This window comes from Melospiza georgiana, chromosome 3, assembly GCF_028018845.1.
Source record: "Melospiza georgiana isolate bMelGeo1 chromosome 3, bMelGeo1.pri, whole genome shotgun sequence".
NCBI lineage: Eukaryota > Metazoa > Chordata > Aves > Passeriformes > Passerellidae > Melospiza > Melospiza georgiana.
In genome coordinates this window covers 58,340,930-58,356,279 of record NC_080432.1, presented here as the reverse complement: position 1 = coordinate 58,356,279, position 15,350 = coordinate 58,340,930, and the positions used below count along the sequence as shown (strand labels likewise).

Genomic DNA, 15,350 nt, shown 5'->3' with positions numbered 1-15,350 from the left:
GGGAGGAAAACAAAAGCAGATTTTCAGATGGAAAAAATTAGGGGTTTTGTCCTGGTCAAATAAGACACTTTCAGGTATCTCAGTTGTTTGTTTTGCTTTTTAAAAAAGGCAGCAAGACAGGGAGAAAACAAGACAATTTTTTATTCAAACAGAACAGGTATTCATACATTGACCTTATTAACTACATATATCTCTTCTCTCTCAAGTTATCTATCCCTGCACAAGCCTGATACTGATCTATACTAATGTATATTAATTAGGACACATTCCGGGGTGAAATGAGAAACTATGTATAACTAAATTTTTGAAGAATAATAATGTATATTCAATCATAAACAACAAATATTTTCAAATAGTTACAATCTCTAACATAGTAAGAGATAAAGTTTTTACACTGTTTCTAATTCTTTGTATCTAATGCCTGAAATAGTGACACCTTTTCTTTGAGAACGTTTGTTGGTGTGAATAGTTTTTGAGATATTGATGCATATGTCCAAGTATAATGCTTATCCCTACATTTTAAAAAAATGCCCAATAATATTTACATTTACATGCAACTTAAAAAGTCTATTTAAAATAAGTATATGAAGAATAAAACTTTAGTTTATAGAAAATACATCACTCTATACAATCCCAGCAAATAGGGACATTTGAGGAATTTTATTGTCACAATGGACAGTCAAACCAAAACAAAAAAGCAAGGGAATAATTCCTTTAAAAAGAAGAACTTCTGAGGATTTTTTCCCTATTGTCAATGAATAGAACAGGACATTATGTCCATTAAGATACTGCGTGGCCATACCATTGCTTTAATACTTGATAGCATGAGATATCCTTCCTAAACATAATACCTGAGAAAAAATAAATGGCAAACCTGTAACCTGTAAAACAAGTAAGTCTTTACTTTCCAGTGTATGAAGAACATAAAACTTACATGCATTTCAGGAGCACAACGTCCTAAGAGATCAATCAAGGCAGCATAAAAGGTCATTATTGCATTTCCCATATGAATAGTGTCATCTTCTTGTTCTTCTATTTCACTGTAATTAGTTAGATGTTACAATAAACAAAAGATTAAAAGAAAAAAACCAAAATGTTTTTAACAACAGTAATAAAGAAAGAAAATTTTCTCATAGGTGTAACAGCTTACAGAGAGTGGCTTCTGTCAACAAATGGACTTACAGCAGACTAAGAATGTATTTTGTCCCTAAAAGATTGCAGCAACATCTCTATTGTAACCACTGGTACCATTTACCTGTCTCATTTTGCATCAGTGGACTGACTCTTAACAGAATGAAAAAGAACAAACAGAATTCTAGAGATGTCTTAATATTTAGAGAGAGTTACGTAAATTAATAGTGCAGAGGAAGCACTGTTTAGCAAAAGATAAATCTCTCTCCAACACAGAATCCAAGGAAGAATGAACTGATAATTCAGGTGTTAAAACAAAGAAGTCATTTCACATCTAATATTACAAAACAAATAAACAAATATTATGACAAAGTAAGCAATTCTACTGCACCTACAGGGTTTTACTAGATCCATTACTTGGGGAAGGCCCATCTCTTGTTCGATCTTCTGATATTTGTATTGCCTCCTCCATGGCAGCAAGCAGCCCATTGCCTCCTTCTCCTCTTAGAGCAGGACCAAAACACTCCGGTCGGCGAATAAGCAGTCTGACTACAACATTAGCATTCTCCTCCACACTCTCTCCTACCACACAGAACAAGTATTAAGATACAAGATTATATCAAAAAGAGGTCTGAAATATAATCAGAAAAAAAAGGCACACAAAAGAGCAGAACACAGATACTTTTTACTACAAAACAGTTTAAATATCACAACAGAGTTACATAAACACACATACTCCTCTATTACTGCAATGAAATGGAAAAAAAATACAAAAACATGTTTTTATTCAAAATGTATTAAAGCCAAGGAATTAACTATGTAGTAAAGGATGTTTAAAGCAACACTTAAACTACTGAATTTTAGCAAAGATTCAGTCAAGTGCAAGGGCTAATGAGGGGACCAATATAATTGCTGGGACACTAAAACTGGACTAACTAAATTTTCATTAAAAGATAGGGCTTTGGCTCTGTACCTACCATGATTTTATCACAAAAAGATTCAGCAATCTCTGCTCTACTTCCAAAGGAGACACGGGCTTTTCAAAAACCAAACCTGGATCCAAAAAATGGGGCACAGGTCCACAGGACTCTAAATGCCCATTTCACAAATCATATAAGTTAATGTGTGTCTTGAATAATTCTACTCTTTCTGCAGGTCCTTTTAATTCACAGTAACTTACCAAGTTAGCTTGTCTTACTATTTAAAATTATAAACTTATTTGAATATTGGTGGAAGCTATAAAACATTCAGGTTTCTACTCTACCATTGCAAAAAACAGCAAAACGAAGAAAATCCAAGTATCTTTCCCCTTCAACTGGATTCCATCCGATGTCCGGGTAGCCTTTACAAATCAACAAAGGGCAACTCTGCAACCCACATCCAGCCAAGTAGCGAACCACCTAAAAGCAAAGTTGGATGAAAAAGATACTAAATGTGAAAAAACAGTTAAGTGCAAATTCAAGAGAAGCCTCCTCATACATTGTCAAGATATGGTATCCTCCATCTCTTATTCCTGACAAAACTATATCATGCTCTGTGCAAATCTGAAGAGCACTCTCTTAGCTCACTTTTCCAGTCTTTCCTTACTCCTGCCATGAACTGCACAACCTACTTATCTCAATTTCATCCTTTGTCTCTCTAGAACATGCTTCTCTACCTGTTTTCTCATTTCTCTTGCAACTCTGAGCATTACAAATTAGTCAGTTTTGCAATATCCTCCAACTACATACCATCCATAATCAAAAATATATCTTTTCTTTCATGAAAAATAAAAGGTCCACTCTTTCATTTTGACCACTCATTTTCACTTGCTTTTTTTTTCCTTTCTTTCTTAAATGCACTGCAGTAATTACAGCAGGAATTACACTCCTTGTAAATCAGGACTATAGGCTCAGTAGTAGTCTTCAGTTGGCCCTTTCCTTTCTGAATTGTAAGAATTCTAAGCACAGCCTTTAGCCAGTTTTGACAGCTTCTTCTTGCTGAGCACTTATAAGAATGGTAAGATTGAAAAATGTCCTTTTAAACACACATGGTCCATCTTCCAATTCCAAGAAGGGAACATCTGCACTTCTATTACTTCTGACAGATGTTTTCCTATGAAGATTATATCATTTCCAGAATTTGAGGTCTTCAAATAGAAATTAGATATTGCAAGTCCTCTGTCTTTTCTTCAGAATGAGTTTTTAATGTCTACCTTGAATCTGTCTTTCCATTATTTAATCTGCTTTTTTTATCCACTACTGACAGAGTAACTATTATTCTAATCCTCCTTGCAGCAGCAATTTAGACATACTGCACAATTGTCACAGATTCTCTTGAGTGTCTCATTCTTTAGTGTAATTAATCCAAATTTCTTAAACTTTTCTGAAACAGGTTTAAATGTTAGGGGAAAATACAACAGATATAGACAGATATCTCTATGAAAATTTGTCATATATTGTAGTAAGTTGTCACAAAGCTCCTAGTAACCCTTACTGCCTCATATCACCACTGCATGTCACCATTCAAAAGAACAACAAAGAAAGGTTTTAGCAACCAAGTTTTGTTGGATATGGACTCCACTACTGCAAAATTAGGAGCTGCCTTTGAAGCAATTCCTTCTGGCTACAACTGTGTGTGTAATCACTGCAAACTCTGTTGTACTCTTCAGACCACCAGCAGAAAGAACAACTAACCAGGTTCTCAGTCTTCCCCTGAAAAGTACCAGAAACTCCCATCTAATCTTGGATTTTGCTCACTCCAAGAAACGGGTATCTTCTCCTCTCCATAGGGGAAAAAAATGCTTGATGAAGAAGCTACCAACCTTCTCCAGATCAGGCTCCCTTAAAGCCAGAGCAAGCTCATTGTTATCCATTACAGACGCCGCCGCAACATCTAAAGGAGTTGACCCTCGCATAGAAGGAGAGGCTGTTAAAATAACATTTAGTTTTAATACCAATTTAATAAACCCCAACAAAGTCACAAGAAATGCATTATTTTTTTTTTAGTAAGATGCAACATTTTGTCATTAGTTAGGACATGATTATAAATATATAATTCATAATCTCACTTTATAATACATCATCACACACTTGCCTGAAATTTGACACTGATATGAAATGAAAATATAATATGAATGTTCAAGCTAAAAACAGTTTGTCTTGCACATTCCTCTTCTCACCATAGACTTTAAGATCCCATTCTCATTTTCCTAACTGACATAATTCTATTTTGAGGAAAATGCTGTAATGATTGTGTGTCTAATACATGGACATACCACCAAATCCATTGAAATAGAAAATATCTTTGTACTTTAAAATAAAATATTATAAATTATGTATTTTTTTAAATGGTAGTAAATATAGCATTACAAAAATCTAAGGTTTTCATATTGACTCTCCAAAGGTATTTGATTTGGGCTCTTCCTCTTCAAAAAGATTTTGAGTTTACACTTCTGTTCTATGCCTTTACATTAATACATTTGCAATCATTTAAAAAATTACCATGATGATTCCTAAATACATATATATTGTCAATTTCAATTACTAAATTAAATAAGGATTAATATATTTCCTCTACAACACTTGAGGTGAGCAAAGGAAAGCAAACATTAAGAAAGTTTCAAGGTTCATTTCTGGGCATCAAATCATGCATCTAATCAAGCAAATGAGCTCAGTGTTTCTCCCACTGCCATAGCTGTATACTGACCAGTACACAGAAAAAAAGTGTAGGAGTGCAAGCTTGAGCAGTGAGAGGTAAACCTTAAAGAAATGCTGCCAAAACATATGAATGATTCTCCTTGTGAAAACATGAATATATTCTGTTACTCAACATTAGCTACTAACCACTAAGTCACTCTAAGTCACACTAACCACTAGTCACTGTATATGTTCAGGCATATACAACAAAGTGTACTAAATTAGCTCAACTTAATGCTACTGTCAGGGGAGTTGTCCAGAGTTAGCAATACAGTTAATAAAGATATTTTGCACCAGAAATAAAAGAAATTTCAATACATAGCAAGTAAATAGAGGGATGAAGAAAGATACAGGTGGTTTCATATATAAATCAGCAGGAAGTTTGAAATTTTAATACTTACCAAGGCCAACACTGCTGTTTTCCAATAAATAGCTAAGATGATCAAACATAGCTTTTTGATTCTGCCTGCTGATGCGGCAAAAATAACATAGAAAACGACAGCAGTTTGCCACCATCTTTGGGAAAGTGATTTCCTAAGAAGCAAATAAAAGCAGACTGAAGTTCAAAGTCTAATACAGACATAAAACATGCAAAGGATCATTTTATATAAAGCCTTCTAACATACTAATATGTAGGTGGTGTACTCATTGTGCCCCAGGGAAATGAACTGCTTATGTTTCTCACTGGAATCAACAGGGCTTTCACAGGTAGACAGTAATACCTTAAGCTTCAAAGATCAAGGTGGCTTTAAAAACTAAAGCTGAGATCACCCACAGATTCTAACTTCAAACATGAAAGAAGGTGTATACTCAGTTTCATAGAGTAATACTGATTTGTTTTTTTAATTAGTTGATAAAAAGATCTCCCCTTTAAAACATAATAAACATAGAAAGTTCTACAGTTTTTTCTTTAAAGCATCTAAAATTACAATGCTACTAATACCTTCCTCTGGAATGGAAGGACAGATTCTTCTAAAAAACTTAGTCAACTGTTATGTTAATGGAAATTAGTAAGAGGTTATGATCCCAGTACCTCCAGTGACAGCTCAGAGCTTTATGGGAAAAAGCTTTTAACAGCTCTACTGTAAACCCTCTGCCTTCTAACAGTGAAATGCTTTACCTTGGATTCTCCTCCACCAAGCACATTCACCATCACTTCCATGACAGTTTCATGCATGCCTAAAGCTCTCATGAGATTTGGATGTTGGTAAAATACTTTATTATTCATGATGTCTCTACAGGAAAACAAAATTAAAAAATGTTATGGACAAGTAGTTTACCTATTAAGTTATTTGCAAAGCTGATTTACTGTGCAATTCTTCACCACCTCCTGAAGTAAAAAATTACCTCAGGGACTTTTCCCATTGAGTTTCAATCTCCTGTCTATTTTTCTATGCACACTATGGAAGAACATGACCTTTATGTTCCCATATTATAGTTAGTGCATTAATTATCCCTTGATTACACTGGAGTAGAAGAGTCTTCTACTCTCATTAGAAATTCTGCTCAGATCTAAAACTATGTTCTGACAAGAGCATCATCAAAACTGCTATATTATTTTATATTTTAAATTCAATTGTGCAATATCTTTCTGACACAGAATGCCTTTCAGATTATTAAAACATGAAGACATTTGCTATCTGCCATCAAAAGCAATTAAAAAAAATCCTAGGGGAAAAAGGTATCCAGCTATCTTCTAAGTATCAAAACAAGAAGCTGCACAAATATTATTCACAATTTACTGTTTAGCAGAACTCTTCTACATATTTCATCAGAACAGATTTTCATATTTAAAATCAGACTTTAGGATCATAATGTCAATATTTTATTTGACATGGTATAGCCAATAAAAATGTCCAGTTTAAAGAGTAATTAAATTTCTAAAAAATATAATTAGTCTTGAAATCAAATAAAACCCATCAATAACTGTGAGAGCAATTAGGCCATAGGAGAAATGGATTAGCAGGTCACTAGAGAAAAAACTGTTGGCAACTGTTCAAATTTCACTGTACATTTTAAACTGTTTAGGTTTTTTTCTTCCTGACCTAAACCTCCTCCTCTCAGGCAGGGAAAATCCAACCTTTTAAAAGATGAGATGGGAAGAAGACTATTTGACACTGAATTTTTGACTCCCAGTATTTTTTTTCCCAAAAAATTACTGAATTTCACATCAGTAATGATGCCTCCAAATGCTGTCTCATCTCCCCTCTCCACTAATGCTTCAGGCTTGAAAAAATACCTCAATGGTATCAATGTTCCGAGATATTCTAAACTCCTGGTTACCTGCAGCAGCTCTCTTTTACAGAAAGCAGTACAGAAAGTCAAAATGTCACCTCAAGGGCTGGCCAGCAACATTGCCCTACTTTGCAAATTACATCCACTTTCAGTGTTCTGTTTAACTGTGAACTGCATTATAAAATGTCATGCTTAGGGGAAAAAAATCTTAACAGCATTTCTGAGGAAACTGAGTTTTAAAGCAGCAATAAGTGACACTTCAATTTCTCAGCTGAAAGAAAGGAATACCACTCACAGCAAAAAAAAAAAAAAAAAAAACAAAAAAACAAAACAAAACAAAACAAAAAAAAAAAAAAAAAAAAAAAAAAAAAAAAAAAAACCAAAAACTGGTATTTCTGAAAAGGTATGTTCAGCCTATAAAAGGTAAAAATACCACAGCTGGGTAACTTACAAGTTAAACAAGATATTATGGAGACTACTAAGAAACGTGACAGTAAGAGATAGTGACAACAGTGGCTTAAGTTACACCAGACTTTCACATATCAGCAAAAAAACCATTAACAGTCAATATATTCGGAAAATCTTGGTTCTTAATTCACAGTAGAAAATGTTGAGGAAAAAAATGTCTAAGAACTAAACACAGAACATGACATGAAAACCAAATCTAGTAATCACTCACTCATTTTAGACTCCCTAAACTGGAGTGAAATCAAACATTTTCAATCTGTATAAAAAGGTAGATTTGGAAATGCCAGTACTTCATGTCTCTTGACAGATGCCAAACTCTGCCTTTTGCCAAAGCCTTACCATGAGTATGCCAAAGACTTCTGCAACCATGAAACACTGATGAGATCTGCTGGTAACCTGAGAAGTAGGCATTGTTTATAATGACAATGCAAAATTATGTATAGACATTTTTTTGGATATTTGAGGTTTCAGTAAGCTAAAAAGCAAAGTATTTTGCACAACAAAAGCTTTGCTTTTGTTTGCATTCCTGACATTATTTATATAATGCTGTTTTTTGTTCTCATTGCTCTTGCTGACTGGAGATTTTCAATAGATCACAGCTGATGCTTAAAATCAAAAGACATCTCTTTGAAAAACATGAGAGAAAAAAACCAACTAACCTCTTTCATGCTAGAGACTATCATGTTTGCTTTACCATTTCCTCCAATTGACCTCTTTATTAGCCTATACTTCACTATTATTAATCATACAATTAGGAAGAATAACAGTGTGTGAACTACTTCCCAGCTCAAGCACACTATCTACATTTAGTGCAATAAAAAGGATGGCATATGTACAGACATGGATAAGCTCCATTAACTGACTGCTGTGGGAAATCTTATGTGTCAAGAGCCAATAACCGGTGCATTCATAGAGAATGGGTAGTATTCTTGACAGGATTCTTCACAGCCAAGCTATTTAAAATGTAGTAATAAGATAGCTTCTGATATCATAAGATATTACATACATATTTTCAAATTTTTTCAAAAGTCTTACAGATGTCAACTGCTTCGTCCCCCATATAATAGCTATAATGCTGCAAAGGCTTTATTTTACTACTGGGGATATTGCATAACTGAGAGCAGTGCCTGCATTTATGCCCATATTCAGATTCAAACTTCAGGTGCAACCTTAGCCATAACCAGACAGCAAATAACAAAATCTGTAAATAAAGAGAAGTTACACTCCAGTCAGTTATTTACCCTAATCCACGAATCATAAGCTTCTCCTCTTCCTTCCCCATTCTGACACTAAGCAAAGAACGGATTTGGCCAAGGGATGCCAGAAGATTGATGGTGTCTTCCACAGACACACTATTTATGGTGTAGGTCTTTGGTAGGGCTCGAACCAGACCACCAATGCCATCATACTGGCGGTGCAGCAGCACAAACATGGCCCTCACTAACTCCGGGTCTTCTATCACTGACTCCTGGGCCCAACGCACCATCGTGTCCGAAATCAACTGCTGGAGAGTAGCTGTGAAGAAAAGAAATAAATCACAGAATTACCATTAATTGTTCATCTCCTTACTGCTAGTCACTCAGAACCTAATATGCAACATCAATTTGAATTAATTTAATTCCTAAGAAGCATTTTTTTCTTAGCATTTCTTCAGCAGTCTATCAAAGAAAACTGCACGAGAGAAGCAGAAATATCTAAAAACCAAAAACCTATGCTAAAAATTAAAATAAAACACAAAAAATTTATGAAGATATACAGGATGCTCCCGAAGTCACTAGATTTATTTTTGTATATTGCTTTCAATATTTTTCTATGAATACAGGTCTGAGTGCTTTTTTAGCCTATTATGAAGTAAGGCTGAAAAATTACACTGGTAGCACATATAAATGATATTTATTTACATGCCCAAACTCTGGGTCCACTCTAAGTTTTATAATGTACACAACAAAATAATTTAACTTATTCCTTTGCCAAAGACAAAGGCCTTTCAAAATAAATGAAGACACTATTATTAAATAAATGAGAGATCATCATTTGCATATTCCCAGCTCAGTCTTCAATGCAACAAGAAACCTGTATCTGGTAGTGCCACAGATAATCTCTATTAGTTGGGAAAGATATGTTGATATAGACAAGCTGTGTAATTGCAGTAAACGTAATTCCAGGTTAACTCAAACTAACAAACAAAAAGAAAAGTAATTACAGAAAGACACTGAAGAAATAGGAGCTTACAGAAAATAGAATGCTTAACCAAAAAAAGAGAATTCATGCTAATAGAAGGAAAGGAGTAAAAAGAATAGTAATAATGTATTTCATTGTTACTGTCCAGGCACTGCACTATAGGTACTTCCATTGACATCGAGTATAGCATTTTTTAAAAATAGAAACACTTTTAAAATAAGGTGTCTGGGCTGATACTTCAGAAGGACTGAAATAATTAATAACAAGAAGGGACACAATCCAGTTTTTGGGTGGGTCGGTTTGTTCTGTTTTGGTTTTGTTTTTTTTTTTTCCATGAAGAATCCTGGGAGCAGGCAAACACCTTGTTCCTGTTTTGATAACTGCAATACTGTATTTCAGTTATACTGTGGGTCTATTTGTTTAATATAATAGTCTGTTTACTAATATGAGAAAGAGAGAATCAGGTTTTATAGAGCTTTTATGCTTACTACAAGGAAAAAAAAGGAAGAGATAAGATTCATCATGAGATTCTGCACAGACCTAGCCTCTAATTATCACATAAAAAATAAGGACATTCAAAAGTGCTACATACAACAAAAAAAAGGGGAAAAAGATAAAAATAAAGACAACACTGACAAATAAAAAGATACATAAAATTGAAATAGTCAGTTGGCACCAACTGCAGAACTAGGATGCCACTGGCAGTGATTCTTATCAAGATGAAAAGGCAGAAAGTATCAGAAAATGAGAACAGCAGTTACAGTCAGCAAATCTTGAATTTTAGGTTGGGTGGGGAGGCTTCTGCTAATTACAGTCTAATGGCAGATTATTTCATATGGTAATCTTCATGCAAATACTGATTTGAAGCTGCTGAAGCTGAGGAAGTTATCATAAAAGAGGACCTTGCTACAATTATTAAGTCTGTACTCATTCTATTAAAAGCAAGATATATTCTGAAAAATTGATGAACCAACAAAGGAAATGGGGCAGAAGTGCTGCTAAAAGAAATTTTCCTCTACATCCCATTGGGAAACAAATCTGCCTAATAAATCCATCTGTGCTTGTTTTGAGTTAAGCTACAAACTTTAAAGTGCACAGCTATTTCACTAAAAATACACCTTGTTTTGGCTGAAAATGTGTGAAGAACTTCCTGGTCTGCTTCTTTTTCCCTTTTGTAATTAAGTTGCAATAAACTGATTTCATTTTACTTACAGGATGTCTTATCCTCCTCATCAACTGTCTTCTCATCTTGTTTCTTCTTCAGATATGTAACTTTTTCCATAAGATATAGGAGGCGACCCCTAATGGTTGAATCACTGTTGCCATCCAAGGTTCCATCTTCATCTAGTTCAATTCCTGAAATTAAATAAATGCACCAAGTAGTGAAAGAATAAAATTAAACAAGCTACAGACATCTTGTGTGTACAAACATAATTAAACTGAACTGTTGCTCTGCTCTGAGTTTTATATGGGACATGCTTAACCAGAATTTGGAACAAGTATAGAACAGACATATGTGCCAAGCAGGAAAGTACAGATACCTGGGCAATTTAGTGTATAACTTGTATGATGTTACATATAAAACATATAATAAATACATGTCCCCCAGTATTCACTTTTCCCCACCAACACTGATGCCTGTGTTTTGGACATATGTAGCCCAAAAGTGTAGATAAAGTCCCTAGAGATACAGTGTGGTTGAAGTGATAGTAGTAAAGATTTTTAGGTAAAACATATAAAAAGAAGTGAAAGTAGAAGTGTTACAACAAATATACTTTCCAGTGATCAGTCAGAAGAAAGCAGCCACCCTCACAATACAGTGCTCTTTCACGGCATTACTATAATAAGCTATAAAAATGTAAAAAGAATTAATGTGAGGATTCACAGAATCGGAACAGTTGTGTTTGCAGTGAGCCTTTAGATTCCATCCTCCCAGCTCAAAACAAGTCCAGCTAGGGCAAGCTGCCCAGAACCATGTCCAGTGAGGTTTTGAATATCTCCTAAGGTGAAGAGACTCCACAACCTCTCTGAGCAACCTATCCTTGAGTTCCAGCACCCTACAGTAACAAACAAATAGAATTCTCTGATTTTCAACTTGTGTTACTAGACATCTCTGACAAAAGTGTGTTTTAGCCTCCTAAAAGCCCCCTGCCCAACAGGTATTTATATACATTTATAGCACCCCCCTTTGAACTTCCTCTTCAAGTCAAACCCCAGTCCTCTCATTCTCTCCTTGTACAAAAGATGGTCCAAGAATTTACCTATCTTTGATGCCTCCTCCCTGACATCACTCCAGTATGGCCATGTCTCTCTTGTACTGAAGACCCCACCTTTTGTGCAAAGCTGCTTTCTAATTTGGTTGCTATCCCGTCCTTGCTGCAGGAGTTATTCCTTTCCAGGTGCAGAACTTTATACTTCTCAGTGCTGAACTTAATGGGATTCCTATCAGCTCATTTCTCTTAAACTTATTGATTCATGCATACATTGCAGAGGAATTCAAAATCTTGACCTGCACCTAATACACTAAATCCAAGTAAAAATGTCATTCAACCATTTTCTGGATTTTTTACTTTCCAAAACAATTTCTGAAGTTAAGGGTTTTGTGAAGAGTTCTTTAGCAGTCTTTAATTTTATAGGATGTTTCTTCCTGACATAACATCATTCTTCTAAATTTATTGCATCTGGTTCTAGTTGTCTGATTTTTTTGCATTAGATACAACTCCGTTTATATTAAAAGTTATTTTGTTACACTTTGTTGTAACAGGGCAATTCACACTATACTACACTTCAATGATCATCAGTAAATTCATATTACACACTAAATCATATTACAAAATTATTTGGATAGTAGTCTTCTCTACCAAACTAATTAACAGTAAAGACACTGAAATGTCTTATCAATTGGAACACAGAGATGGTCTCAAATTACCCAAACGAAACATCTGTTTTCCCACAGTTGTGCTACTCCCTGAGCTCTAGTTGTGCTTTTTTGATTTGCAAACTTTCAATATATTGTCTCTTAACCATTCCACAAAATGTGAATCCCCAAGTGGTGGCTGACTAAGAAAACATCGGACTTAGGATGCGTAACTGTTTTACTTATTGTGTAATACATGGAGTAATTAGTTCTGCTCTATGATGATTCACAAAATTAACTTTCTACTTGTAGATAATGCAAATTCCTATTTTCCCTACCGAAAAAAGGTAATGAAAAGAATTACGTTAAGTAATTTGAACAGAGAAGAACAATGTAAAACAACTAAAGAAAAATTGAAAGAATCAAAAGATAAACCTTGTTTTCCTTTCAAATGTTCATCTAAATTATTTATTTAATCTTCATTTCCTATTACCAAACACAAGAAAAATATTGAAAAGCTGGAGAGCATCAAACAATGACCCATTGATGTCTGGACTGCTTGCCCCATAAGGACAGAATGAAGGAACTGAGTTTGTCAGCCTGCAAAACAGGTGCTTATGAAACAAAATATGCAACATTCCCTTCTAGTTTAACCAGATAAGGATAAGAATATTTCCTTGGTTTTGATTGAAAGCTAATTATTTTTATTTCATAATAATTAAATTTTTTACAGTGTAATTTACAGACTATTCAGTTGATGTTTCTTACATAAAATTTCTTATTAAAATTGCCTCTAAAGCTAATAAAATTTAAAAAGTAAAAATATTCAGTAACAAGACTTACCACAGTGTGTCATTAGGTCTTCATGGAAATCCAAGAGTTGATCCCGAATTTCTTCAGGGCAAGGACAATCATTTTTATCATCTTTAAAGTTCAGCAGCATGTTAATCTTAGAGAATACAAAGAAAAGACAAATTACACTGATCCCCAAAAGGAAAAACTTTAAAATCAAACAGAACTCTGCAACATAAAAAGCAAATAAAGCACAACAGGAAAGAAACTGTCTACTGTGAGCTGTACCTGCTCTTGAGGAGGGGATCGGAATTCTTTTGTTTTCCTAGCTGTGAGGGCAGCAGACATGTTCAAGGCCTGCATCACTTCGTTGTACCGGAAGCGCTGGTTCTCTTGGAGCTTGGCCACGAAATCATCAGAAAATGCGACAATGGCCTCTATTCGGTGTCGCACTTGGCAGTCACACAGGTACTGGAGTAGGTGACACATCTGAGAAAACAGTGTTGTAAGAGACATGAGTTGACAAGCCAAGAAATATCTTCTGCATATTAGGCAAGTAAGGATGGATTTCCTACAGCAAGTTACTATCCAATAAAGTGTCTGGATCATTTCATGCTGTTATTTACTACATGTAAAGCAATCTTACACCAGAATATCTGACATCTGCAAGGGATTAATGTGCCTAAGACATAACTAAAGCTACAAGAGAATGGATTTATCCCTTTCTTCTAGAGAATTTCTGTTCTGTTTGAATCCATAAAAAGGACGAATTCGCTATTAATGGCATTGAGCAAGTCATTCTTTTTAATGAAACCATAGTTGCTTGTTCTATGGTGAGCAAATTTGTATCATCAGAAAGATACTAAGTCTTCTCATTTTCTGTAAGGAAATTACATCTCTATTTAGCTGAAAACATTAATTTCAAAATGCTTTATTCCTTGAAAATAAATAAATTACCACATGAAGAAAACAGGAGCAATCACTATCAAGACAGTACTTTTACCTGTAATTTAACAGGTTCTGGAAGTTTCATCTGAAGGAGTCCTTCCTTTGGCATTTGCTCCCCTCTGGTTTCTCCTTCTCCTTCTTCTGACTTGAGCTCATCTGAACTGTACTCTTTCTCTGAGAAATCAATTTCATCCTCCTGGCTCATTGCTTCTTTGAAAACTCGCGGCTCAATCAACTGCAAGATGTGTTTCAGATCCTCATTGTGGAAGATTCCCATAATTAGGAGGGTATAAAAGAGCTTGATGAGAGGAACAAACAGAAATTCTGTAGAACCTCCAACTGGATCTCTGACGTGGAGGCTTCCCTCCTGGACAGCTTCAGTCAGCATCTCTATGGTTTTGGCCTTCAAAATTTCCAGAGGGAATTCAGGACTGAACTGAAAGCATTCACTGCTAATGCTTACAAAACTTGGAGAGGAAAACTGCATTCTTGGCCTTAATGAAGTGCTGAGTCCTATACCAGGAAGGCCATGTTTTTTGTTTTCATCAGGAAACAAAGTAATACTCTTGGTCTCATCTGTCATTGGAACTATAAATTCATTATTCATCATCAGCCTGGCAGTTGCATAGGTATTGAGATGGATGTCAATGAGCAAGTCATAATATCCTGCACGTAATAATCCTGGCATGTATTTATTCTCAATAGCATAGAGGAGCTGAGATTCATCCACATGGCTGCACAGAGCATGGGCCACTCGGTTGTTGCCTAAAGCACAAACAGCTGAATACAATCGGAGGGTGTGGTAGTGAAATTTCAGCAATTCCTCTTGTTCTGTCAGCTCTAAAATATCAATTGTTCTGGGGAAAAGAAAAAACAACACAGTAAATCACATAGGCAAAAATGTCTTTTTAAGGGATTCAAACTTCTGCCTAAGGATAACCTCAGCACAATATCAGTTCCAGGGATGGGGGTTTTTTTTCCACATTTCAGCTTTCATGTGAGAAACACTGCCAATGTAATAATCAAGACTAATAACAAAAGGTAATCTCAAATGTATTCAA

General features: G+C 35.0%; 1 protein-coding gene across 4 annotated transcripts in view; it reads right to left on the bottom strand.

The window, feature by feature from the left end:
* The window catches only part of RYR2 (ryanodine receptor 2), a 379,393-nt gene that overhangs the window by 114,737 nt on the left and 249,306 nt on the right, over nt 1-15,350 (bottom strand). For all 4 annotated transcript variants that reach the window (XM_058020341.1, XM_058020342.1, XM_058020343.1 and 1 more), the window contains 11 exons: nt 14,345-15,146; nt 13,630-13,830; nt 13,393-13,498; nt 10,905-11,048; nt 8,753-9,026; nt 5,929-6,043; nt 5,210-5,342; nt 3,935-4,038; nt 2,396-2,531; nt 1,527-1,713; nt 935-1,040 (listed from right to left, as the gene is read on the bottom strand). In XM_058020341.1, coding sequence (XP_057876324.1) covers nt 935-1,040; nt 1,527-1,713; nt 2,396-2,531; nt 3,935-4,038; nt 5,210-5,342; nt 5,929-6,043; nt 8,753-9,026; nt 10,905-11,048; nt 13,393-13,498; nt 13,630-13,830; nt 14,345-15,146 — 2,308 coding nt within the window. The remainder of the gene's footprint in view (nt 1-934; nt 1,041-1,526; nt 1,714-2,395; nt 2,532-3,934; nt 4,039-5,209; nt 5,343-5,928; nt 6,044-8,752; nt 9,027-10,904; nt 11,049-13,392; nt 13,499-13,629; nt 13,831-14,344; nt 15,147-15,350) is intronic.